Raw genomic sequence first — 26,254 nt, 5'->3', positions numbered from 1 at the left:
GACACACAGGGCTTCATTGTCCAAAGTCATGCAGGTCACATAATCCACTTAGTACCAGAGTTGGAGCCAGAACCCAGTTTCCCCAAACTTTCTCCCACTCTCCACTGTCCCCCTTTCCTTCCCGATATGGTTTTTTCTGTTTTGTTTTGTTTGTTTGTTTTGCAATGGCATGATCTCAGCTCACTGCATCCTCCGCCTCCCCGGTTCAAGCGATTCTCCTGCCTCAGCCTCCCGAGTAGCTGGGATTACAGGCACCCCACCACCATGCCCGGCTAATTTTGCTATTTTTAGTAGAGACAGGGTTTCACCATGTTGGCTAGGCTGGTCTCAACCTCCTGACCTCAGGTGATCCGCCTGCCTTGGCCTCCTAAAGTGCTGGGATTATAGGCGTGAGCCACCATGCCCAGCTCTGATATGTTTTCATTATACAATTATGGTATTTCAATCTCATAATCTCAAACATTCTGCAGATCTTTCTCAAACATTCTGCAGATCTTTTTTTATTTTATTTTTTATTTATTTATTTATTTTGAGACAGGGTCTCACTCTGTTGCTGAGATTGGAGTGTAGCGGCACGATCATGGCTCCCTGCAGCCTCAACCTCCCAGGCTCAAGCAATCCTCTTACCTCAGCCTCCTGAATAACTGGAACCACAGGAATACACCACCACACCTGGCTAATTTTTGTATTTCTTTTGTAGGGATGAGGTTTCACCATGTTGCCCAGGCTGGTCTCAAACTCTTGGGCTCAAGCAGTCTACCTGCCTGAGCCTCCCAGAGTGCTCCCAGTGAGCCACTGCACCCGGCCTGTAGTTTTTTCTTATAATTAATTTTACGCATTATTGTTCACACTGCCCTTCTCATTCTGCACTATGTCCCTCATCTGTATCCTTAGAGTTTGTAGCCTTGAAAGATGATATCCCACTGTTATTTTGTTTTTATTATATTTCTGATATGAATCAACTCTTTCATTTTCTGCTAAGTAGTCTAACACCTGCATCCATTTTATTTTAGGCTCTTATTTTGGATATCCAAGTGTGTATATTAACAGTCAAACTAATTGGTTGTCTGATTTGTTGGCTTGGCTTTTCTCATCTCTTCATTTATCTAAGTAAATAATAGAATTATCTCCCGGGCACTTGACTACCTCTACTTCTAGTGTAAATACTTGTGGAATTTTTGTCATTTTGTTCTGTTTTTGTTTTATTGTGCCAGAAAATTTCCGGACCTGTGTTTGAACAGGGTAGGAAGGGGGAGAAGCGGTGAGAGTGAGGAGGCCCTGGGAGACTGAGGCTGTGCTCTCTGGGTGGTGCCTACACAGACAAAGAGTTTTGTTGTAATTTGGGAGACTAGTCGAGAATTGATGATTTGGGGCAGAATGGTGGCGTGATGAGAGCTGTGCTTCGGAAAGTAATTTTAGCTGTGAGAAATCAGATAAGCAACAATAGAAAGGTTCCCTGGACACCCATGAACCAATAGAAAACTTAGAATATTTAAGTAACACTAGCCAAATAAGGGCTGAGATGTGATGGTGGCAGTGGGGATAGAAACCAGGAACACAGTTTTAGGAGCTATTGACTACATGAAATAAATAAGAGGCCACAGAATGACTCTGAGTGGCAGAGACAGTCTCACGATGGGACTACCCTGCCAGAGACATCCATCAGAGCCTGCTCAGCAGCTCGCACTGGATAGCCCTTTTGTTTCAGCTGCCCTCGGATAAGCTGCCTTTATGAATTAAGGAGCTGTCTGCATCAAAGTGGTAGACAGACACCATCGTCCTGTTTTTTCACCCTGATTGCATTCCCATTAACTCCTCTTCAGCAAAACAAAAAAATCAAGCCTTACTGGTTCTCCCTACCTCATGATAGCTACCTACCTGGTTTGCTTGGCAGACGCAGTTCTGCAGGCTACTTTCTTATCAAGAGTTGGCAATTAGAAGAGGCCCTTGGAGAGGAGGTGGGAGTGCTCCTTAAAGTCCTCATCAGAATGGAATTGCTGACCGGGTTCATTAGGCTACGGATTTGCAGCAAGACTTGAATTCTTTTGCAAGTAGGTGTGTTTCATTTTTAAGCTTCCAAGGAGTGGTACCTACACTGTGTGCTACCTCTGTCTTCCTGTCCTGTCATTTGACTGCTTTGTGGACTTGCTAGTGGAGAGCAGATATGTGTTTGCCTTCTAATGAGTTGTCCTCTTGTGCCTCCTTTTTCCCAAAATGCTCTGTGGGGAAGACTACCTTGTAGAGAAGACCCTTTGTTATGTGGTTGTTCTGTTTCCTTAGAGACAACAGCACCATAACGCATTAGAAGCCAGATCTGTAGAGAAAGAAGGCTTTGCTACAGAGTGTAAAGGTTTAATAGCTATTCTTTGCCTTTATGTTTTTGCTACCTTAAGCGCTGGGCTGATAATGATTATGTTTATTTTTGGCAAGATGCTGGAGCCCCTAAAACTTCCCAGGGAGTTTCTATTTTAGGGACAGCCCACTATTATCTTTTTTTTGTTTGTTTGTTTTTTTGAAACAGAATCTTGCTCTGTCACCCAGGTTGGAGTGCAGTAATGCAATCTTAGCTCGTTGCAACGTCTGCCTCCCGGGTTCAAGCGATTCTCGTGCCTCAGCCTCCCAAGTAGCTGGCACCCACCACCATGCCTGGCTTATTTTTGTATTTTTAGTAGAGATAGGGCTTTACCATGTTGGCCAGGCTGGTCTTGAACTTTTGACCTCAGGTGATCCGCCTATGTCAGCCTCCCAAAGTGCTGAGATTACAGGCGTGAACCACCGCGCCCAGCCCCACTATATCTCTTCTTGTTTGGAAAGAATATGTGAGAGTCAGCCTGTCTTCTGTAGCAGTGAATTCATTTACATTTTGGAAAACATTTCAGTTAATGACCATGTGAACAGGTCGGGAAATGACCCTGTATCACGCATTTCATTGACCCTCTGTGAGCAGTAACTTGTCAAAGCTTTTAAGATGCCATCTCTTCTCCTCTTAAATACAGGACTTAGCATCTACGGAAAGTAGGAACCACTTCCTAAGTTTAATGAACAAGGAGAACAAGGAAGGAGGGATTCATCATGGAAAGGTTTTTAAAATAAAAAAATACATTTCTGTTGATAAGATGATCCAGTTTATAAGACTCTTGACTGCTTTTTCAACATAATGATGCTAAATTGAGCAATACTGTTAAATAGTTAATTTCCTAACTTCTGTCTTATTTTACAATTCTGTCCCTTTCTAGAGCTAGAGATCTCGAGATATCTGGCTTCCTCTCCGTGTCTCTAGACACTATCTAGTGGTGAATGGATTTGTGGTAAACTTTTCCTTCCTGAGAAATAGTTCATTAAACAAGTCTCATACCACAAATGGCTATACTAAATTGCTACAAATATAAATTGAGGCATATATGTCTGTTGGTAGGGGAGTTTTTATATTAACAAATTGGTTAATTAATTGTACATGATCAGTAAACTTAAATGCACTTCCTAGAAATCAGAAACCTCATTGTAAGTATGTAACATGATATTTATGCTACACTTACAGTACCAAATGCTTATTTTTTTAACATCGTGGTTTTCCAAAAGGTGTTTTTCCTTGTTTGTTTAACCTCCTTGCTTTGGCAGATAACCATAGAACCCAGTGAAGTAACAAGAAATGGTTGGTCCATTACATAGAGATAGACAAAGAGCATGCTACTCAAGGAGATCTAGAATGATCCACACTGTCCACACCAGAATCATCGCAGCTGAAAGGGCTTTTAGAACCTGGGCTCCTTAATATTTCACCAGAGCTGCAGCTTACCAGCATTTTAGATCAGTGTAATCCCTATGTCCTCTTCATCATAATGGAATAATAAGAACACTGGTTTTCTTTCTAGACGATATATTGTTTTCACTTAAGGGTCCACAAATAGGTCTCTAACCACAAATTTTTGAAGAGTAGTAGTAACTACTAAGAGAGAGAGAAAGCCGGGTACAGTGGCTCATGCCTGTAATCCTAGCACTTTGGGAGGCCAAAGCAGATGGATCACTTGAGCCCAGGAGTTCGAGACTAGCCTGGGCAGCATGACACAACCCCCATCTCTATAAAAAAAACAAACAGAAATTAGCTGGTGTGGTGGCATGCACTTGTAGTCACAGCTACTTGGGAGGCTGAAGCAGGAGAATCACTTGAGCCTGGGAGGTGGAGGTTGCAGTGGGCCAAGATTCCACCACTGCACTCCAACCTGGGTGACAGAGTGAGACACTGACTCAAAAAAAAAAAAGAGAAATACCACCTTCATTCTAACGCATTGTGCAGCAGAGATGCTGAAGTGCCTGCACCCTCAGCACTGTCATTTGACACTTTTCTTTTGAAGAAAGTTAGTCTTTAATTAAGTGAACATTTTTTGTTGTTGATTTGTTCTGTAGCCTCCCTTTTTTTTTTTCTGGGAACAGTGCTGTCTCCTTGGAGACCTGTTCCTCTCCCAGCGCTAAATGTGATGTTCCAGGAGGAATACCAGTCATAGCATGGGGCCTGCTGAATGCCAGAGTAGGCAAGTGACTCAGGGCAGGCCAGAGGCTTTGCTGGGGATTTTCAAATTGGGTTGAAGGAAGAGGTTTTATTCTCCAGTGGTAAAGCTGTGAAATGCTGGGCAGAAACTATTTCTTCTTAAGCATAAAAAGCTGTGGACCATGTGTAAAGCCTGACCTAAAATGAGATCTAAGCAAAGGTAACAGTAAACATCCTAATGACATTCCAATATCCTGGAAGCCACCTGTACCCCTACCTTCGTGAAGTTGGTTATGAATTTAGTTAGTGTTTAGTTATGGTGCCCAATAAGTTCCTCTTCCCCACCCCCCCACACTCCCCTTCTTCCCCCTGCTCCCCCTCACCGCTTAAACTACTTCAAGTTAGATTTGAAGCTGGTAGTCCTGAATTGGGGCGGTGTTTCTCAAACTTGACAACTTATTGTTTCTTGAGAACTCTAATCCGAAAAATTCATTTGGATAATACAGAGATGCCTGAAATAAAAGAGTGTTTGTGGATTTGATCTATTCAGTGGCTTTAGAAGCAGATAAAAGTAGTGTCCAATACTGATTCTACCATGTGACCTTGAACACATTATCTTCTTTGACTTTTATTTCTTTATTTGCAAAATACCACCATGAGTAGCAGTAAGAATTCATGTAATGTTTCTGAGGGGCCTGGCTCAGTGCTGATGCATTTTCACACTCAGCAAATGCTTAGGCACTGTCTCCCCCCGCCAACTCTCCCCAGTGCTGCAAAAATAAAGAAATGTATGCAAAATACACAACAAGTCCTGTAATTGTTAACTTCATAGGATTTTTCATATTATTTTGTTGTACTGGTTTTTATTTATATCAAATGAAATAAATTGTAGTCTTTGTTATAAATGATCTTACATGTTTTTGGTTGTAAATTATCATCATATAGGATTTGATCTAAAAATTGTAATATATTAAGCTAAAGCGTATCTGTTGTTGCTCTGACATGATTATGAGGACCGATTATAAACTTCTTGTGGGCAGGGACAGTCTTCAACTTGTTTTGTTTTGTCTTGAAACCCCTAACAGTGCTAGGCATGAGTAGGCTGTGGATTTTTGTTTGTTTGCATACTATGGCCCATGTTTATTTAAATGGAGCTTGTAACTAGAAAGGTTTTCTAGAGCTACTGAAATTTCAGGAGCTGTTTTTCTGATAAGAGAAGTGAGAAAATGTGTAACTTTGACCAGTCCATGAAGGACATTCCAGGATAAGTAGCTGGGAGAAGCGCTGAAAGCAGGGGCTTAGAAGAAGCAAAAGAAGAACAGCTTGCTGGAGAGAGATGGGAGACTGGAGAGGTTTGATAGATAAAAGAATGAGGTAGTCTAGGCCGGGCGCGGTGGCTCACGCCTGTAATCCCAGCACTTTGGGAGGCCAAGGCAGGTGGATCACGAGGTCAGGAGAGTGAGACCATCCTGGCTAACACGGTAAAACCCCGTCTCTACTAAAAAAATACAAAAAAATTATCCAGGCATGGTGGCGGGCGCCTGTAGTCCCGGCTACTTGGGAGGCTGAGGCAGGAGAATGGTGTGAACCTGGGAGGCAGAGCTTGCAGTGAGCAGAGATCGCGCCACTGCACTCCAGCCTGGGGAAAAAGAGCGAGACTCCGTCCCAAAAAAAAAAAGAATGAAGTAGTCTATATTGTGGGTTTTGCATTTGTTTTAAAGTATGATGAAATCTGCTTCATCATCTAAAAGAAGAAAAAAGTCTGATTCAAATGAGTAGGGAAGATAATTTCAGAAGTAACATAGGTGTCTAGGATTGAGGGCGAAATAGCTTGCTGAAAAAATATTAATAAGAGATTAAATGTATTTTGCTAAAATGGTTACCTCCTTTGTAAAGCATTATTATGGGGAATACAAAAAAAGAAGTCAAGCAAATGAAAGCATTAGGGCGTAATAAATTCTTTTCCCCTTTCACACCAGTAGTAATAAACAGACCCCCAAAAAATCTGCTAAAGATCCCCAAATGCATGGCTAGCAGACAGCTGTCTGTGTAAAAGAGAATTGCAGGATGCTAATCTTAACCTCCACAGCTAAAAGAAATGTTCTGTGGAAAGAGCTAATGCGCCAATAAATTTAAAAGTAAAGGGCAGGGTTAAGTACGTGGCTGTCTGCATGACTTTCCACAGAAGAGGCTCTGTCAAAGAGCCTGGGGAAAAGGGACAGCTCTGACAGGTACCCCAAATCTCACTTGTCCTCCAGGCCTCAGCTGGCTTTGTTCATTTTCTTTCTTTCTTTTTTTTTTTTTTTTTTTTTTTTGAGACAGGGTCTCACTTTGTCACCCACTCTGGAATGCAGTGATGTGATCTCAGCTCACTGCAGCCTCAACCTCCCAGGCTCAAGCAGTCCTCCCCTGAGCAGCCTCCTAGGTACCTGGGACTACAGGTGTGTACCACCAAACCCAGCTAATGTTTGATTTTTGGTAGAGATGGAGTCTTGCTTTGTTATTCAGGCTGATCTCAAATTCCTGGATACAAGCAATCCTCCTGCCTCGGCCTCCCAGAGTGCTGGAATTACAGGTGTGGGCCACTGCACCCAGCCTACTCCTTCATCTTTAAAACTTTGCAGTTTTAAGTGGAAATTTTGTCTACACAACATCAGTATTGTACTTTCACATCCTTGGTTAGAGACTCCTATCCAGACATTGTTTACCCCTGGATATAAGTCAATTCAAAAAGCCAAAATAAGTCATAACACTCAATGTTGATTTTAAGCCCATTGTTAAACATTTTTTTAGTCAACAGTCTGGTTTATATAATAGATAATTTGCTCATTAAACGTATGTATTTTGCTAGGCTGAGATTAGAAACCTAGAAGATCTTTGAAATGAAGATTAGATTTTAAAGTTATCCTGATAAGATCTCAAGCCAGATGGTTTACGTTCAGAGAGCCATTTAGGACATTTAGGAGTTCTAATAATATGATGGGGAAAGGGTAAATCACTCAAAAACTATACTCTGCAACTATTTACTGCCTTATCTTCCTATAGAAACAGCAGGAACTATGATCTAACGTCATGCTGTTAACGTCATGGCTTTTTTTTTTTTTAAACAGAGTAAATATCCTTAAACGTTTTCCTGAAAGTGTACCCGTGAAAGATAGTAGACAGTACTCTCAAATGACAGAGAACACACACTCAGAGCCACACTGCCTCGGTTCAAATCCTCTTGCTTCCATGATTTGGCTCTGTGGCCTCAAAAACATTGCTTTTCTCCATGCCTCGGTTTTGTTTGTTTGTTTGTTTGTTTTTATCATCTGTAAAATAAAGATAATGGTATCTACTTCACTGGCTTAGTGTAATGAAGTGAATCCATGGAAAATGTTCAGACTTAGTCTGCCATATAGTAAGCACTCAATAAATATTGCTATTATTAGTAAAGACACTCTCCACTCTGCTGATTCTATTACCAAGTCATAGATGGTAGAAGAAAAAAAATGACAGCCCAAGCAGTAGACGTTAATAGAGTTAAGTAGAAAAGAATATGCCACTGTTCCCTGCGAAGGGGGAAAAAAAGCCTACTATTGCTGCAGATGCTACAAATACATCCACCAAATATAACAGCAAATAATGTCATTATCCCATTTTTGGAGAATAGTCTCACCACACCTAAATATAATAGATTACTTCTTACCCACTCTGTACTCCTATTATATTCCACAACGTGGCGCTGACTCATGAGCAACAAATATTTAAGGAGTACCTACTCTGTGCCTCATACTATGCCAGATACTTCTAATATAATGGTAAAAATATCACAGATTTCTTACAGTGTAGTAGAGGAGATCATGTAGACTGGTGTAAGGTGTTTTCTTTACTCTCATTTTTGAGGAGTGATGGTGGTAACGATGTTGGGAAATTGTGGAACTTTGGATCTGCTAAAACAATTTCACAGGTTTTCTACTAAAAGTCTCAAACTTCTACAGCATGGTTTGTCCTCCCGTATTCCCTCCCCCTCGCTCTTCCTCTTTGTGTGTGTGTGTGTGTGTGTGTGTGCGCGCGCGCGTGTGCGTGCATGCTTGTATAACGCTTTCCTTCTCAGTTTGCTTTCTTAATGATAATAATATTGGCTCACTTTAGAAATTTGACTCCTTTTTTAACATTAAACATCTTTTTCTCTTAGAATCAGGAAAAATTAAACTGAAAAGGTTGGAGAAGTGTTGGAAAATATAAACAAGCAGGAAAAACTGCCCATAATTCCACTTATCTTAACATTTGAGCATGTTTCCTCCAGATGTTTCATTTTATGCTTATTATGTAGTTGAGTGTGCTGTGTGTACATATAAATAATTTTATATGACTACTGTGAAGATAGACTAAATAATGTATTTAAAGCTCTGAAGTGCCTGATAGATATCAAACATTCAATAATTGTCAGCTATCATTGTCATCTTGCCCTTCTTTGTTACCTTCTATATGCTGAGCTTATTTCCAAGTAATCAAAAAGTCTTCATAAGCACTATTATTTAATGACAGCATAATATCCTGTAATTATGGATATACTATGGTTTACTTTTCCTTTCTTTATATTTGAACACTTAGGATAATTTCAAAATTATCCTATCATATATAACACTTCCTGAATATTTGTTAATATAAATCTCTCTGTGTATTTCTAATTAGTCTTTGGAATTGATTCCTAGAAAGAGAACTACTGAGCCAAAGTGTTTGAATGTTTTGTAAGATCTTTGATGGACGTATTGCCAAATCACTTTCTAGAAATTTGGCTTAACTTTTTACTTTCACTCTTGACTAGCAGTAAATTAAGGAGCTGTGTCAGAAAATCTTCTCTACTCTTAAGGATTGCCTTTTTAAAAAGATCATTATTTTTCCCAGAGAAAGTGGTCTGTAATTTTTTTTTCCCCCACCCTGAGACAGGATCTCACTTTGTCACCCAGGCTGAAGTGCAGTGGTTTGATCGTGGCTGACTGCAGCCTTTAACTCCTGGGCTCAAGCAGTCCTCTCACCTCAGCTTCCTGAGTAGCTGAGACCACAGGCATGTGCCACCACACCCAGCTAATTTTTTAAATTTTTTGTAGAGATGGGGTCTTGCCATGTTGCCCAGGCTGGTCTCCAACTCCTGGGCTCAAGCAATCTTCCTGCCTTGGCCTCCCAGAGTACTGGGATTATAGGCATGAGCCACTGTGCACAGCCTGTAATTTTTAATTAAATTTCTTAGGCCAGGTGCAGTGGCTCACACCTGTAATCCCAGCACTTTGGGAGGCCGAGGCGGGCGGATCACCTGAGGTCGGGAGTTCGAGACCAGCCTGACCAACATGGAGAAACCCCGTCTCTAAAAATACAAAATTAGCTGGGCCTGGTGGCACATGCCTATAATCCCAGCTACTAGGGAGGCTGAGGCAGGAGAATTGCTTGAACCTGGGAGGCGGAGGTTGCGGTGAGCTGAGATCGTGCCATTGCACTACAGCCTGGGCAGCAAGAGTGAAACTCCGCCTCAAAAAAAAAAAAAAAAAATTTCTTTTGAGTCATTTGTATTTCTTCCTTTTAAACACATATGTTTACTTTACCCATTTATCTAATTGGAATCCCTGTAGTTTTCTTGTAAGTTTGTGTGAATCCTGTATGTGTTAGGCATTTAATTTTTGCTGTCTCACATTTGTTCAGGTAGTTCCTCAAATTTTTTTTTTCCTTCTTTTCTGATAGTTTTAACAGTTCAAATTAATTGATGTTTTCCTAATTTTTCCATTGTTTTTAGCTAAGAAAATCCTCTCTATTCATAGACCTATATATTTTCTCTTAATTTATATAGTTAAACATCTATATTTAAGTCTTCTTTTTTCTTTAAGAGACAGAGTCTTGCTGTGTTACCCAGGCTGGCCTCAAAATACTGGGCTCAAATGATCCTCCCACCTCAGCCTCCTGCATAACTGGGAGTGCAGGTGTGCTCCATCTGCCTGGCTTCTATTTAACTCTTTAACACCCTAGAAATATGTTTTTCTTTGTGGGATGAGATAATCTCAGTGTTTTCCCATGCATATAGCAGTTTTTCTTACTTCTATTAAGTATTTACTACATTGTGTTATAATTATTTTTTTCTAAATTTTTCTTCTTTGTAAGACTTAAGTTTTCATCTTTTTAGTTTTTATTCCCAGAAGCTAGCACAGTGCCTGCCACATTATAGGCAAATATCCGATAAATGAAATAAATACACAGTTATATATAATCTGTCCTGAAATATTTTTAAAGGTACAAGTTATTCATCTATTCTTACAGATGATTTTAAAACCTTAAGAGAGATTTTGTAGAAATTTTAATTTCTAGTTAGTCTGTATTTCAAAGCATCGCCAGAATGAATTGGAGGGGTCTGGCCACCAGGGAACTGCATGAAAAAATTATTTCTACCAGTAAGCTCAATTTGTGCTTTGTAATAGATGTGTTTCCCCAATAACCAGAACCTCTATTTCTGTTATCTAAGCCACCCTCTCACTGCACAGGTCCCCAGACCTCTCCTACCCCGCCTAAAAACAGTAAATATAAATGTACGTTTTCGGCCAGACTCGGTGGCTCACGCCTGTAACCACAGCACTTTGGAAGGCCGTGGCAGATGGATCACCTGAGGTCAGGAGTTCAAGACCAGTCTGGCCAACACGGTGAAACCCCGTCTCTACAGAAAATACAAACATTAGCTGGGCATGATGGCAGATGCCTAATCCCAGCTACTCGTGAGGCTGAGAGGGGGGAATCGCTTGAACCTGGGAGGCGGAGGTTGCAGTGAGCAGAGATTGCGCCATTGCACTTCAGCCTGGGCAACAGAGCAAGAGACTCCATCTTAAAACAATAAATAAATAAGTAAGTAAATGCACGTTTTTAGTGTTCAGAATACTGAAATGAACAGGTACTGTTTAATGACACTCATATATTTTCAAACTTGACATTTCATCTGAGTTCTATTCTTCTATTTTCAACTGCTTTCTTAACATCCACTTACCTATACTTACTATCAATGGTACTTCAAACCCAACCATTTCTAAACTAAAATCCTATTCACTCTTACCTTCCTGCTCATTCTGTCTACCCATCCCTCCTCCTTTCCAACTTCAGATCTTGTTACCTACGCTGTGTTTTCTAGTTCGGATATTTTACCACCCAGTAGCCAAGGTAAAAATCTCTTATTCTTTACTTCCTTACCCTGTGTACTTAATCAGTCACCCTCTCTTACTGGTTTTGGCTTCACAATAGCTTTCTGTTTCTCTCGCCCCCATCTTCAGTACCACTGTCTATCTTCATAGTCACTGATCTGGGCAACTGCCACAACCTCTTACCTGGCCTCCCAGCTTCCATTCCCCTGCTTCCAAATATATCCTACATGATATATTTATTTATTATATGGGGGAAAGATTCCCTTCACCCCTAGAAGTTCAGAGTCACTGAACTGAGGGTAGGGCTTGGGTATCTTATCTTACAGAAAGCTTTTCAGATGATTCCCATGCACGCTTTTGATAAAAGACCAGCATCTGCAAGATTCTGGGGTGAGCTTTTAAAATGATGTGATGGTCACATCGATTTTTGACTTACATTCAGTGTTTCCCCTGCTGCCTGCAATATAAAGTTCAGATGTCTCACTTTGTGATAGGACAAGCTCCTTTCACATCTTGGCTCTCCTCTAGCTTTCTAGATGTGTTTCCAGCTACTCCGTTTCAGATGCCTTTAGTCAAATAAGTTAGACCCAGTTTCTCATGTATTTTTGGATTTCTATACCATTTTACATGCTATTTCTGTCTGGGGTTCTCTTAATTTTTTTCTGGATCTGGAAAACTCTTCTCAATGATGCCTCCTCTCTGAGGCCTTCCATGACGATTCTTGCCCCTTGTTCCTCCAGGCAGAAGTACCTGATCTTCATCTGTGACTCTCAGCACTTGGTCTGTCAGTCGTCCCTCGGGATCCATGGGGGTTGGTTCCAGGAGCACCCACAGATACGGAAACCCAAGGATGCTCGAGTCCCTGAAATAAAACTTGAGTTTTATAGTGTTTGCATATAACCTATGTGCATCCTCCCATATACTTTAAGAGTACTTGTAATACCTAACACAATGCCTACACACACATCCTTCTCAAGGATTCAGTGTAGTACTCAGCACATGGTGAATTCAAGTTTTACTTTTTGGAACTTTGTGGAACTTTTTCTCTGAATAATGTCCATCGGCAGTTGGTTGAACCGACTGACATGGAGGGCCGACTATACTTCATTGCTGCACTCATTACATGGCATTGTGATGATTTGCTTGCATATTTGCCTCCATCTATATACAGTTAGGTCATTGAAATAAAGGTAATCTTTTATTAGTAGGTATGCAGTAACAGTGATGCTTTCCCTTTAATTAAGAAGTATCAAATTCTTGCCAAGTCTTTTAAAAACCATCTCTACTGACCTCCAGATACTTTCTACCTATATCATCATCTGCTTCTATCCCATCGAAAAAATGGTATATCTTATTAACAAAGAAGGAACCTCCCACATTTCTGGAACATGTGATAGGTGGTGACCATTTCGGTATCATGAAACTCAATAGTGCCTATACCTTGCTGAGATCTGTACCAAAGGAAGATACAGATACAGAACATCTGGTGCTGAAGGTACTCAACTGGTTTTAAATGTTCAAAATCAGCAAAACCAATCTAATAAGTTGTGCCAATTCTGTTTTTTTAAGTTTCTGTAATTTGTAGCATTAATGTCTGCTTTACACCTGGAAATATTCTTTTCAGTTATGTCTTACAAGAACAATGAAGATTTTTTATGTTTGTTTGAGCCAGAAGTCATTTTTAGTGTATTACTTTTTTTTTTTTTTTTTTTTTTTTTGGGAGACAGGATCTTGCTCTGTCGCCCAAGCTGGAGTGCAGTGGTGCCATCATAGTCAATGCAGCCTTAACCTCCCAGGCTCAAATGATCCTCCCACCTCTGCCTCCTGAGTAGCTAGGACTACAGCACATGCCACCATGCCAGACTGATTTTTATTTTTTATTTTTTGAGACAGGATCTCACTCTGTCACCCAGCCTGTAGTGCAGTGGCGCAATCTCAGTTTCACTGAAACCTCAACCTCAAGTGATCCTCCCACCTCAGCCTCCTGAGTAACTGGGACTGCGAGCGTGCAACACCACACCCAGCTAATTTTTGTATTTTTTTGTAGAGACAGGGTTTCGCTATGTTGCCCAGGCTGGTCTCGAATTCCTGGGCTCAAGCCATCCACCTGCCTCGGCCTCCCAAAGTGCTAGTTTTACAGACGTGAGCTACTGCACCCAGCCAGCAGGCTAATTTTTATTTTATTTTATTTTATTTTATTTTATTTTATTTTATTTATGTATTTATTTTTGAGATGGAGTCTTGCTCTGTCACCCAGGCTAGAGTGCAGTGGCGTGATCTTGGCTCACTGCAACCTCCGCCTCTCGGGTTCAAGTGATTCTCCTGCCTCCACCTCCCAAGTAGCTGGAATTACAGACACCCGCCACCACACCCAGCTAATTTTTATATTTTTAGTAGAGACGGGGTTTCAACATCTTGGCCAGGCTGATCTTGAACTTCCGACCTTGTGATCCACCCGCCTCAGCCTCCCAAAGTGCTGGGATTACAGGCATGAGCTGCTGCGCCTGGCCAGCAGGCTAATTTTTTCTTTTTTGTGTGTGTGGAGACAGGGTCTCACTATGTTCCCCAGGCCATGTTATGCCTTCTAAGAATGCATCTGAGCTGTTGGCTTTCATGGTGAATTGTGGCTCTAGTGGAGGTTCTATAGTAAAGACCTCATTTAAGTTTGCAAGTGCTTCTTTCATTTTAAACTGCAGACATATGCCTGTCTTTCTAGCAAAGCATGTTAGGAGTTCAGAAAGACTGTGACATTTGGGGGTCAGTTACGATTAATTTATAGTTTATAATATAACCATTACTGTCTGGTTTTGAATATTAGAGAAGAAGCTTTGAAATTTGTGCTATAATAGTTGAACATGATATATACCAAGAGATATTGGTGATTATAAAGATGTTTGTGGTATCAGAACAAATTGTTACAAATCATGAAATTTTATTGCATGGATTTATGTTCTAGGAATTAGAATTTTTTATTCTCATTTTTCCTCTGAGAATACCAAAAAGGAAATTGAATGCAGTGATATCTTTAATATTGAAATATAGCACGTGGCCGGGAATGGTGGCTCACATCTGTAATCCTAGCACTTTGGGAGATTGAGGTGGGAGGATCACTTGAACCCAGAAGTTCAAGAACAGCCTAGGCAACATAGTGAGACCTTGTCTCTATTATTTATTAAAAATTTAAAAAAATATATATAGCAGGTAACTATATTAGTTCTGAAAGCAATATGAAAATGTCTTTATCTTCTTTTGGAAACAGATTGCTAATAATAATACATTAAAGAAAAGCCCATTCTCTTTCCAGGACCAGAAAGCTGTTGTGCTGGGTTTGGTTCTTTCATAGGGATTGTCTCCTTGTTTCAGTAGGGCAATTGATATAAAAGAACCAGAGGCAAAAATATAAATATAGGACTAAATGTAAGCTGATCTCTATGTTCACTTCCATCATTAGTCAGCCTAAAACAGCCAATTAATTGACTATAACTCAGCACAGCCACTAGCATTAATAGTCTTGAAAGTTTGGGATCTAAGTAGATATCTGTCTGAAGACAGGTAGTCAGATAAATAACTGGGAATTGACTTCTATCCTAGAGAGGCGCATTTCAATTCTCAGTGTCTTACTTAGAGGCCTGTCACAAAGGGAGGAATGTAGAACAATAAGCATAGTACTATGGCTTAAAAATCAAGAGACCAAAATATGTTCCCTGCAAATTACTTTCCATCTCGGATCCTCTCCATTAAATGGAAAAATCATTTTTAAAAATCCCTACACAGAAATGCAGTTGGTTTAAGAAGAGAAAAAAAAAATGCATAGAGATAGATGGAGAGAGGAAGAGATCCTTCTTTAACGTTTGGGTTCCTTGGCTCTCCCTGAAAGATTTCCCCTTGAGCTTTTATTTGAATGTACTACGAAACCTGCAAAACAATAAAGACTGTGGTCCCTTAATAGTCACCAAGAATTGCTAAGTATAACCTCTCCAAAAACGTTATACACAATTGACTCTGTCCTTAAACAGAAGGAGAAACCAGAAGGTAGTTAGTTCCCAAGCACCTAAATATGAGAGAAGGACTTTCGGCTTCAGTTTTATGCTTTTGATGGACAAATCTGAGAAGTATAATCATGCATAACTTAACAGTGGGGGATGCATTCTGAGAAATGCTTTGTTAGACAATTTTGTGTTGTGTTAACATCAGAGAGTGTACTTACACAAACCAAGGTGGTTTCGCCTGCTGCATACCTAGGCCGTATGGTGTAGCCTAGGTTTGCAGCAGGCACAACCATCAAGGTATGTGTAAGTACACTCTGTGTATGTATGTAACCTCCTAGGCTACAAACTTGTACTGGAGGCAACTGTTACACAAGGGTATGTATATATCTAAACATAGAAAAGATACAGTAAAAATACAGTATTGTAACCTATTATAAAAATATATGTGGTTTGTCATTGTGCGGCACATGACTGTACTTCTTCCAGTTTAAAAGAGGAAGTGAGAAATTTTCCAGGAGAAGTATTTAGCAATAGTCATTTGATTCCAGATGCAAGACAGAACCCTTTTGTAGCTGAACCTAGTAGGGAGGGAGAGGGGTTGAAGAATGGCTGGAAGGCAAGATACCTGGCACCTTTTTGAGAAGCTTGAATTCATTCCTTCAGGACTTTCACAAGAAGGAGAAATGGACAGACCTGAGTCCAGAAAACCTGCACCTAAAGACGAGTTATCAAAAATGCTAACCTTCAAGTTTAAGTTTGGATTAGGGGTTATAAAAGACAACATTCTAATTAGGGTATAGGTGTAAAATTTGGATTTGTTGTTAAGATTCTAGTAGAGAATTAATCAAAGTTTGTTCCAGAGTCTTATTTTTGAATGTGGTGTGTTACAGTTTGTTTTGGTTAAAAGTTTACAAACTTAAGTCTGAGGGAAACCAGTGAGCTCTAACCAAATCTCAGGAACAGCATGCACCTCGATGTTACGACCTTTGTAATATACGATGAATGCCAGACACCTAGTAATGTGGTACCTAAAATGTAGAGAAATTCACTAAGGGGCAGAATTTAAATTCTTACGTACTAAAACTACAAAGCAAAAGCCACCAAAGTTATGTCCTGTAGTAGTGTGTTTATGATCAGTTGCTTCTCCTGGTACCCACAGCTCAGTGGCCCTGTGGCTTTGTGAGAGAGAACCTTTTGCTGAATTTACTTAGGCCTGAAGTATCAATTTCTGCCGCCCTCCGCCTGGGTCCGCCGCCCTCCGCCTGGGTCCCGCTGTGCTTACCGTGAACGATCGTTGGTCCCTTTGCTCTTATCATGCCTATCGTCGTTTCCCTTGTTTCCCCTAGTTGGTAATTATTAATATAAGGCAAATGTCTTTTCTTTCAGTCCTCCTCGCCCTCTGACTAATATGAATGACACCGTGGTTAGCCACATGTCCTCCGGAGTGCCCACTCCCACCAAGAGGTACGTATGTCTTGTGTCTTCGACTTGGGTGTTGGCCTTTGCTACTGATTTGCAGTGCCCCTGTCAGAAGTGAGGCCTGAAAAGCAGGTTGTTCCACCGGGCAGAAAGGACTGGTTTGCTTTCTCTTCCTTTGGCCGTCTTTTAGTCTTAATTTCTACTTTTTATTTTTTCCCCCACTGACTCACAAATACAGCAACTGAAGTTTGGCTTTCAGTGGTGCCTCAGATGGAATCTTCATTTGTGACAAGCAGTGGTGACAGTGTCAGAGCAGATTAGGCATGTTTCAGATCCGTTTTTTAACCTGAAACAATGTTTTGATAGTCATGAGTTTCAACAGTTTTGCCTTTGAATTCTTTGAATGTCAAAGATCATTTTTGCTCTTTGATTAGACGGTGTAAATTGAATTAATCCCTTATAAGATTTTTCTCCTAAATAGTTCTGTATATAATTTATAAACATTTAAGTTGAAAAGCCCTAGTGTCTCTCTTTTGGTTATGCAAGGAGTTTGCTTTAGGGGCCTTCAAGGAATGAGAACTGTGTACTTCTTTCTCCTCTTTATTTAATTTGCTCTTCTCCAAAAATTCTCTCAGGCAGGACTTGAAAGAACTATATAAAGTGGCTTTCTATTTGGCATAAGCTGTTCCATGACCAGAGCAATGCAAAAACTCCCTCAAGGGCACGGCCATTAAAGAATTCTTTCTAACAGTCATCACTCAAAAACAAGAAAACCACAAAGACATTCCAGCCCACCCCCTAGTCCTTCCTGGAAAAAAAACCATTTTGTGCCATATGTACCGATTGCTTTGGATTAATTCAGGTATAGAAACGCTATAGAAATTTGGACTATGTAATACATAGTGCTTAAGACAATGATGTTTGTTCCCATTGGCTAAAACTCCTAGGGCAATGTTTCTCAAACTTGACTGATGAGAAGAATCACCTGGGTCACTTGTTGAAAACAGATTTCTGGGACAACATCATACCCAGTGAATTGGAATTTCTAAAGATAGGATCTTGAGAAGCTACATTTTTATTCCAGCTGATTCTTATCATCAAGCAAGTTTGGGCAATAGCCTGACAAGGAAGCTAATGAGTAAAGTGTAGTACTACCCTGAAGAGAGAAGTTAGGGACTTAATAAACCAGAGTGGCCTGATAATACATTACCTGTGTGGAGACCCAGGACCTGACCAGGTAAGAGTACTTGCCTTTAGCCTTGTTAGGGCACTTTCCAGCAGTGAGAGAGTCAGGCCACTGCTTCTGGGCAGAGCTGAGTGGTGCAGGGCACCAGAGCATGGACTCTTGAGCCAAACTCTGTCTGAGTTGGAATGCTGGCTCTTTGCTTACCTTGAAATGTTCTCGTCTTCATTTTTAATTTAATTTTTTTTTTTTCCAGAGACACGGTCTCTCTTTGTCACCCAGGCTGGAGTGCAGTGGCCCAATCTTAGCTCACTGCAACCTCTGCCTCCCAGGTTCAAGCGATTCTCCTGCCTCAACCTCCCGAGTAGCTGGAATTTCAGGCACCTGCCACCATATCTAGCTAATTTTTTTTTTTTTTTGGTAGAGGTGGGGTTTCACCATGTTGGCCAGGCAGGTCTCAAACTCCTGATCTCAAGTGATGCAACCGCCTCAGCCTCCCAAAGTGCTAGATTACAGGCGCAAGCCGCCGTACCTGGCCTTGTTTTCAATTTTTTATCTCTGAATGGGGACAAAAATAATATCTACCTTTTGGGGTTTATGTGAGGATTTTATATATTATTTTTATGACTTAGGAAGTAAACTGGAATGTGAGAATAAGTGAGGAAGAGACAGAATGATTTACCAGTAATGCCCTCTCAAGCAGGAAAGGAATTTTTATGGACGAATACAAAGCAATTAAGCCCGTCACACCTACCTAGATATTATGATAACCCTTGCTGCCCTTAGACTTCGGTTTTTTATGTTAAACACCCGTAGCATTCAAACCTAGACTCCAGATCAAAGATGTTTCCATTTCAAAACCAGGCAGATAAGGTGGCCTATTCAAAGAATTCAGGTCATAGTTTTCATGTTAATTATAAGAATACTATCTCATTCAGTAGCATTTCCCATCTGAATTCTTCTCATCATTTACTAGTTCTGTCATGCTAAGTCACCCAAGTACATGAGGGTGTACACCTTGGTGCCCGGTGACGGGGGAGGAGGGGAGTTGGGGGGTGGGAGGTGGGGGGGATTGAGGGGGTGGGGGAGCGGGGGGTGGGGGGAGTGGGGGGGTGGGGGGGGATGCCATGTGTTGTATGTGCCACATTCAGTGACCGCAGCTGAATGTGGCTGCTAGAAGCTGTTAGAAGGAGCATGGCTTTCTGGACAATGTTTTCTTGCTTGAGAAAACTAAAAGAAGGGAGCAGTAATAATCATAACCACCTCTGTAGAGGACTACCCCTTAGGCTTGCTGTGTTACACCCCCAAGCTTAATTGTAAGTAGCCAGCTGTGATTGCCAGTCACAAAATGGTATCTGTCATTTTTGAAAGCTGCTTCAGATAATCTATAGCCTGGATTAAGATTTCATCTTAAAGTCAGCGTTTCCGCCAGCACCTCTTTCTGGTAGAATTAGCCCACCCTAGAGGTGGTTATCGTAAACTTTGCAAGGGCTGACCAGCAGGCCAAAGGCAGCCAGAGCGCAGACCAGAAAAGAAGGTTGAGCTCCGATCGATCAAGAAGCACAATTACTTGAGTAGAGGCTCCACAGGAACAAAATGCTCCTACCCTACCGATACAGCCCCCAAGATTTTAGGGGATTCCATTTATATTCAGTATGAGATTGTGATATACCATGTGGATACCAATTACCTAATTCAAAGACTTGGCTTTTCATGGCCCCAGTAACCAAATAGTATAAATGTCCAGGTAGTATTCTACTTGCTTCCTTAAGGACTCCTCAGCTTTTCTTCCCTGCTCTGAATGTGGACAGACCTGTGTGGCCAGAGTCTAATGGAAGCCAGGAGCCCAGCATGTCTTGCTGGCCACAGAGCCTTACTCTGCCCAGACAGGAATGCTCACGGAGATAGAGAGCTACTCTCCAGAATAAGAGGTTTCTTTAAGAACTCATCCTAAGACGTCAATCACTGAATGAGACAACAACATGCACAGTGATAAAAATGCAGGAAAAATTTTAAGTGCTCTAATTCCTACCTTTTAAATTGGCAGTGCATATAAAAATAGTGATAATCGCAGTGGCCAAAAGTAATGCTGTTAGTCCAAGTAAAAGATGATCTGAATGTAAGCTTTACTTTTCACAGAAGACCTTATAAATGGCAGAGATGATGACTGCCATGTAAGATACCATAAATCATGTTCCTGAGAGGTTCCACTGTAGGGATTTGCCCTCCCTAGTAATCTTTTAATATCCCTAAATTGATATCTTATAACTGAAAAGAAATTTTGTCTTTGCCTTAAGCTAAATAGTTTCTTGAAATTTACTTTCTTTTGAAAGCGTCTACATAGTACATTTAAAAGCAAACAAGAAAACACTTTTCAAAGCTTTAAAACGTAGGCTTAAAATACCCCTCCCCTGTCCAATTTCCTCCGAGACCTGCGTCTAGACCTCTTTTTTCCCAGGGTTCAGAATGTGAATTGTGTTCTTATGCTGTGTACTGTTCTATTATTTTAAGTCACCTTATATTCAGACGAATATGGAAAATGATGCTAATGTTTTTTATTTTTAAATGTCTTCTAAAACTTTAGCTGTAATTGTTTATGGATACTTAAAGCTTAACAATTCTGTGGCAATTTCGTATAACTATGGAAGTAACAAAAGCCTTCAATATGCAATTTTGTGCTTTGTGCATTCAGTTGGTATATTAATATTATATCTCCTTTAGCTTCAAGTATTAAAATTGAACCTTAAAAGGCAAAACCCACAAAGCAAAGGCAAAAAGCAGAAAGGGAAGGGCAGGAGAGAACACTGATCAGGAAAGCAACGGGAATGCCCCCAGGCAGCCCTCCTTCTCCGAGCTGCCTCTCTCTGTGTGCCTTCTTTGCTCCCCGCCACTGCAGAACAGCTGCTCCCAAGCTAGTGATGCTTCCAGACACACACCTACCTACAGCCTTGCTTCTCCAGGGGTTGTGCTTTTCCTCCCTTGGATTAGAAAAACGCAAGGAAGGATTCTTGTGTCCTGGATTGCATTACTGCCAATCCTTGGTGTATGTGACGGGCCATACCCATTAGAGCTATGGCATCAGAGCAGAGGGAGAAGAATTTCCCCCAAAGAAGGGTATACTGTCAAGAAAAGCAGAGAGAGAAGAGGCTGAGGTGGGAGGATGGCTTGACCCCAGGAGTTTGAGGCTGCAGTAAGCTATGATGGTGCCCATGAATAGCCACTGCACTCCAGCCTCAGCAACGTAGCAAGACCCTGTCTCAAAAAAAAAAGAAGGAGAAGAAGCAGAAGAAGAAAGAAGAAGAAGGAGAAGCAGAAGAAGAAAGAAGAAGAAGAAGAAGAAGAGAAATCCCGGGCAAGAACAATAACGGAAGTTGTTAGCAGACCGTGGTTTTCCTACCTAGCACATAACTATGTGCACATATGCACACACGCAAGCCTTCCCATATACATTTCCACTTCCAGAATTTTCCTTCTTCACATAAGGCAGCCATCCATGTACAACTGCCAATGCTCTCACACTTTTCCCAGGAGTCTTAGCCACCTCTTGTGAAAGGGACGAGGTCCAGGGTATCCAATTTATACCCATTCATCTGGACCAGGCCTAGGTATATCTCCTTTTGTGATTCATTAACCCATTAAACCATGAACCAAATGATGCATTTTAAACACTCACACATACAGTATACAAAGGTAAAGATCCGCAAATAGGATAATTGTAATTTAAAGATGTAGGGAAAAGGAAGGTAACAAAAAGCATGGCATATTAAGCCACATCTGCCTGTTTCATCCTGAAACACCACTAAAATGACAGCCAAGAGTTTTTTTTTTTAAGTAAAATCTCACAAGAACAAGATAAATGGAAGAAGAAACAATAGCAACAAAATTTTGGTAGCAGCCAAGCAAATGGATGAGTGGTAACGAACTTAGCAGAGAAAAACTAAAACATAGACTGAAAGTAAGACAAGCCTGGAAGAAAGCCAACCCTAGGAATTAGAACACTCTGGAAACACAGATTCAGAATGATTGGCTCGTAGTCCCTGGAGAAGGTAGAGGTACTCAGAAATTACAACTATGGGCTTCTCTTTTGGGTGGCTTCTGAAAAAAACTATTTTATGTATTGTATCACACCTCCCTTTGCATAGATGTGTTTTAGAAGAGGTCTTTTTTCCCTAACACCTCACTTTTATTTCTCTCAACAAATAATATTTTCTCAAAAATAGAAATAATTCTTTCTATTCTGTTTGGTTCAGTTGTTGATGATGTATTGACTTGGGACATAATACTATCTTTGGATGGGGAACTGGTAAATATTAGAGCCTATATTTCTGAGTAGTCCTAATTGCTAGCACTTTTAGGTAAGGGCGAGATTTTATCATAGCATATTTAATTTATACTTCATAAGAAAGAAAAGCAGTTTTTGAAGATCAGAAGATGGCACAATATAAATATTATTTCTGAACTGTAGAAACGTGACCAAATTAAGAGATGAGTTAATATAATAGTACACGCATACCTCAGAGATACGGCAGGTTTGGTCCCAGACCACCGCAGTAAAGTGAATATTGCAATCAAGTGACTCATACAAACTTTTAAATTTCCCAGTACATATAAAAGTTTAGCTTACACTATACTATAGCCTCATAAATGTGCAGTAGCAATATGTATTTTAAAAGTATGTACCTTAATTTAAAAAATATTTAATTGCTAAAAAATGCTAATGATCATCTGAGCCTTCAGCAAGTTCTAATCTTTTTGCTGGTAGAGGGTCTTGCCTCAGTGCTGATGGCTGCTGACTAAGCAGCATGGTGATTGCTGAAGATTGGGATAGCTGCAGCAAATTCTTAAAATAAGACAATAATGAAGTTTGCCCCTTTAATTGACTCTCCCATTCATGGAGGATTTCTCTGTAGCATGTGATGCTGTTTGATAGCATTTTACCCACGATAGATCTTCTTTCAAAATTGTAGTCAGTCCTCTCACACCCTGCCACTGCTTTGTCAACTAAGTTTACATAATATTCTAAATCCTTGTCATTTCAACAATGTTCACAGCATCTTAACCAGTAGATTCCATCTCAGGAAACCCTTTTTTTTTGCTTATCCATAAGAAGCAACTCCTTACTTTTTCAAGTTTTATTATAAGATTGCAGCAATTCAGTCACATCTTCAGGCTTCACATCTAATTCTAGTTCTCTTGTTTTTTTCTACCACATCTTCAGTTACTTCCTCTACTGAAGTCTTGAACCCCTAGAATTACATGAGGGTTGGAGTCAACTTCTTCCAAACTCCTATTAATGTTTATTTTAGCCGCCTCCCATGAATCACAAATGTTTTTAATGGCATCTAGAATGATGAATCCATTACAGAGGTTTTCAATTTCCTTTGCCCAGACTCCATTAGAGGAACCACTCTATCTATGGCAGGTATAGTCTTACAAAATGTATTTCTTGCGTAATAAGACTTGAAAGTCAAAATTACTTATCGGCTGGGTGTGGTGGCCTATAATCCCAGCACTTTGGGAGGCCGAGGCAGGTGGATCACCTGAGGTCAGGAGTTCCAGACCAGCCTGGCCAACATGGTGAAACCCCGTCTCTACTAAAAATACAAAAATTAACTGGGCGTGGTGGCACTTGCCTGTAATCCCAGCTACTTGGGAGGCTGAGGCAGGAAAATCACTTGAACCCAGGAGGTGGAGGTTGCAGTGAGCTGAGATTGTGCCATTGCACTCCAGCCTGGGTGACAAGAGCAAAACTACATCTAAAAAAAAAAAAAAAAAAAAACTTCATGATCCAGGGGCTGCAGGATGGATGTTGCATTAGCAGGCCTGAAAGCAACATTCATCTCGTTGTACATCTTCATCAGAGCTCTTAGGTAACCACATGCATTTTCAATGAATGAGCAGTACTGTTTGAAACCTACTTTTTTTCTGAACAGTAGGTCTCAACAGTAGGCTTAAAATATTCAGTAAACCATGCTGTAAACAGATGTGCTGTCATCCAAGCTTTATTCTTCCATTTATGGAGCACAGGCAAGGTAAATTTAGCATAATTCTGAAAGGCCCTAAAATTTTCAGAATGATAAATGAGCATTGGCTTCAAGTTAAAGTTGCCAGCTGCATTAGCCCCAGCAAGAGAGTCAGCCTGTCCTTTGAAGCTTTAAGGCCAGACATTGACTTCTTCTCTCTAGCTGTGAAAGCCCTAGATGGCATCTTCTTCCGATAGAAGCCAGTTTCATCTCATCAAAAATCTGCAGTTTTTGTGTAGCTGCTTTCATCAGTGATCTGAGCTAGATCTTCTGGACAACTTGCTGCAGCTTGTCCATCAGCACCTGCCACTTCACCTTGCACCTGCATGTTCTGGAGATGGTTCTGTTCTTAAACCTCATGAGCCAACCTCTGTTAGCTTCCAGCTCGTCTTTTGCAGCTTGCTCACCTGTCTCAGTCTTCATATAATTGAAGAGAGTTAGGGCCTTCCTCGATGAAACTTTGGCTTAAGGGAATGTTATGGCCGATTTGATCTTCTATCCAGACCACTAAAACTTTACATCAGCAATGAGGCTGTTTTGCTTTCTTATCATTTCTGTGTACAGTGGAGTACCACTTTTAATTTCCTTCAAGAGTTTTCCTTTGCATTCATAACTTGACTGTTTGGCACAAGAGGCCTCGCTTTCAGCCTTTGTTGGCTTTCGACATGCTTTCCTCGCTAAGCTTGAACATTTCTAGCTTTTGGTTTAAAATGAGAGACGTGCAACTCTTCCTTTCACTTGAACACTTAGACATCATAGTAGGGTTATGAACTGGCCTGATTTCAATATTGTTATGTCTTAGAGAATAGGGAGGCCTGAGAAGAGAGACAGAGAGATGGTCAGTGAAATGGTCAGAACACATATTGATTGATTAAGTTGGCTATCTTATGTAGGCATGGTTTGCGGCACTCAAAAGTACTTATAGTAGTAACACCAAAGATGACTGATCACAGATCACCATAACAGATATGATGATAATAAGGAGAAGTTTGAAGCATTGCCAGAATTACCAAAATGTGGCACAGAGACACCAAGTGAGCACATGCTGTTGAAAAAAATGGCACCAGTGGCCTTGCTCAACTCAGGGTTGCCACAGACCTTCAATTTGTAAAAAGCACAATATCTGTGAAGCACGATAAAGCAAAGCACAATGAAACAATGAGTGCCGGTATTAAAATGACTGACTGGGTGACAAAAGAGTTTATCTTGTTATCTGCAGAATACAGTAGAATGACAAAAATCACTATTTTTTGGTTTTTTAAGACGGAGGACAGCAGAGTTGTTGGGGGGAAACTAAGAAAAGGAACAAAACAAAAATGGGCATGTCAGAAACTATCCATATGTGGACTCAGTGCACAGATTCTCTTCCTACCTGTGAAATGAGAAAGATAGAGTTTGTTTGAAAAGCAAGAATAGTTAATGATGGTTTCAGCAAACAGCTAACTTATACGAAGTCTTTGTGAGAATTTTACCAAGTCAACACAAGAATAGTTTTTTCTCCAGTGTTTTTTTTTTTTTTTAAAGACAGAAAAGCAGAGTAATTGAAAATTAACACATAATCTTAGAGAACTGCAGGGTCCTTGATGCTGGCAGGTGTGCAGAGCCTGTCTGACAGCCTGGGCAGGCCGCCAGTTTTCAGCTGCTTCTGGGTTGGGATCAGATTCCATTTCCACTCAAGCATTTAAGGTAAACCTTTCACCAGTTCTAACTCAGATTAGTACAAACAAAGTTTGAGTATTTCCAAGTCCATACTTAAATACCTTAGTTTGAAAAATAGAAGCTGACAGAAGCATAGTAAGTAATAGTTTGCTTCTTCTTTGCATTGGACTGAGGCTTGAGGTCCTGAGCATGACCAAGCGTCACATCCATCATAGACCGTCGGCAGAGCCAAGTGGAAGGAGCAGGTTCAGGGAAAAAGATCTCAAGTGTGACGTTGTCGTGTTCAGATTGAGATGCTTGTGGGATGCCGGGAGTGAAGACAAGCTTTGTAAATTTTGGAT

General features: G+C 40.6%; 1 protein-coding gene across 21 annotated transcripts in view; it reads left to right on the top strand.

Annotated features, from left to right (window-relative positions):
* The window catches only part of DTNB (dystrobrevin beta), a 300,375-nt gene that overhangs the window by 177,882 nt on the left and 96,239 nt on the right, over positions 1–26,254 (top strand). For all 21 annotated transcript variants that reach the window (XM_073022855.1, XM_073022853.1, XM_073022854.1 and 18 more), the window contains one exon: positions 17,016–17,093. In XM_073022855.1, coding sequence (XP_072878956.1) covers positions 17,016–17,093 — 78 coding nt within the window. The remainder of the gene's footprint in view (positions 1–17,015; positions 17,094–26,254) is intronic.

This window comes from Chlorocebus sabaeus, chromosome 14 (genome assembly GCF_047675955.1).
Source record: "Chlorocebus sabaeus isolate Y175 chromosome 14, mChlSab1.0.hap1, whole genome shotgun sequence".
Taxonomy (NCBI): domain Eukaryota; kingdom Metazoa; phylum Chordata; class Mammalia; order Primates; family Cercopithecidae; genus Chlorocebus; species Chlorocebus sabaeus.
This window is presented reverse-complemented; position numbering and strand designations above follow the sequence as displayed.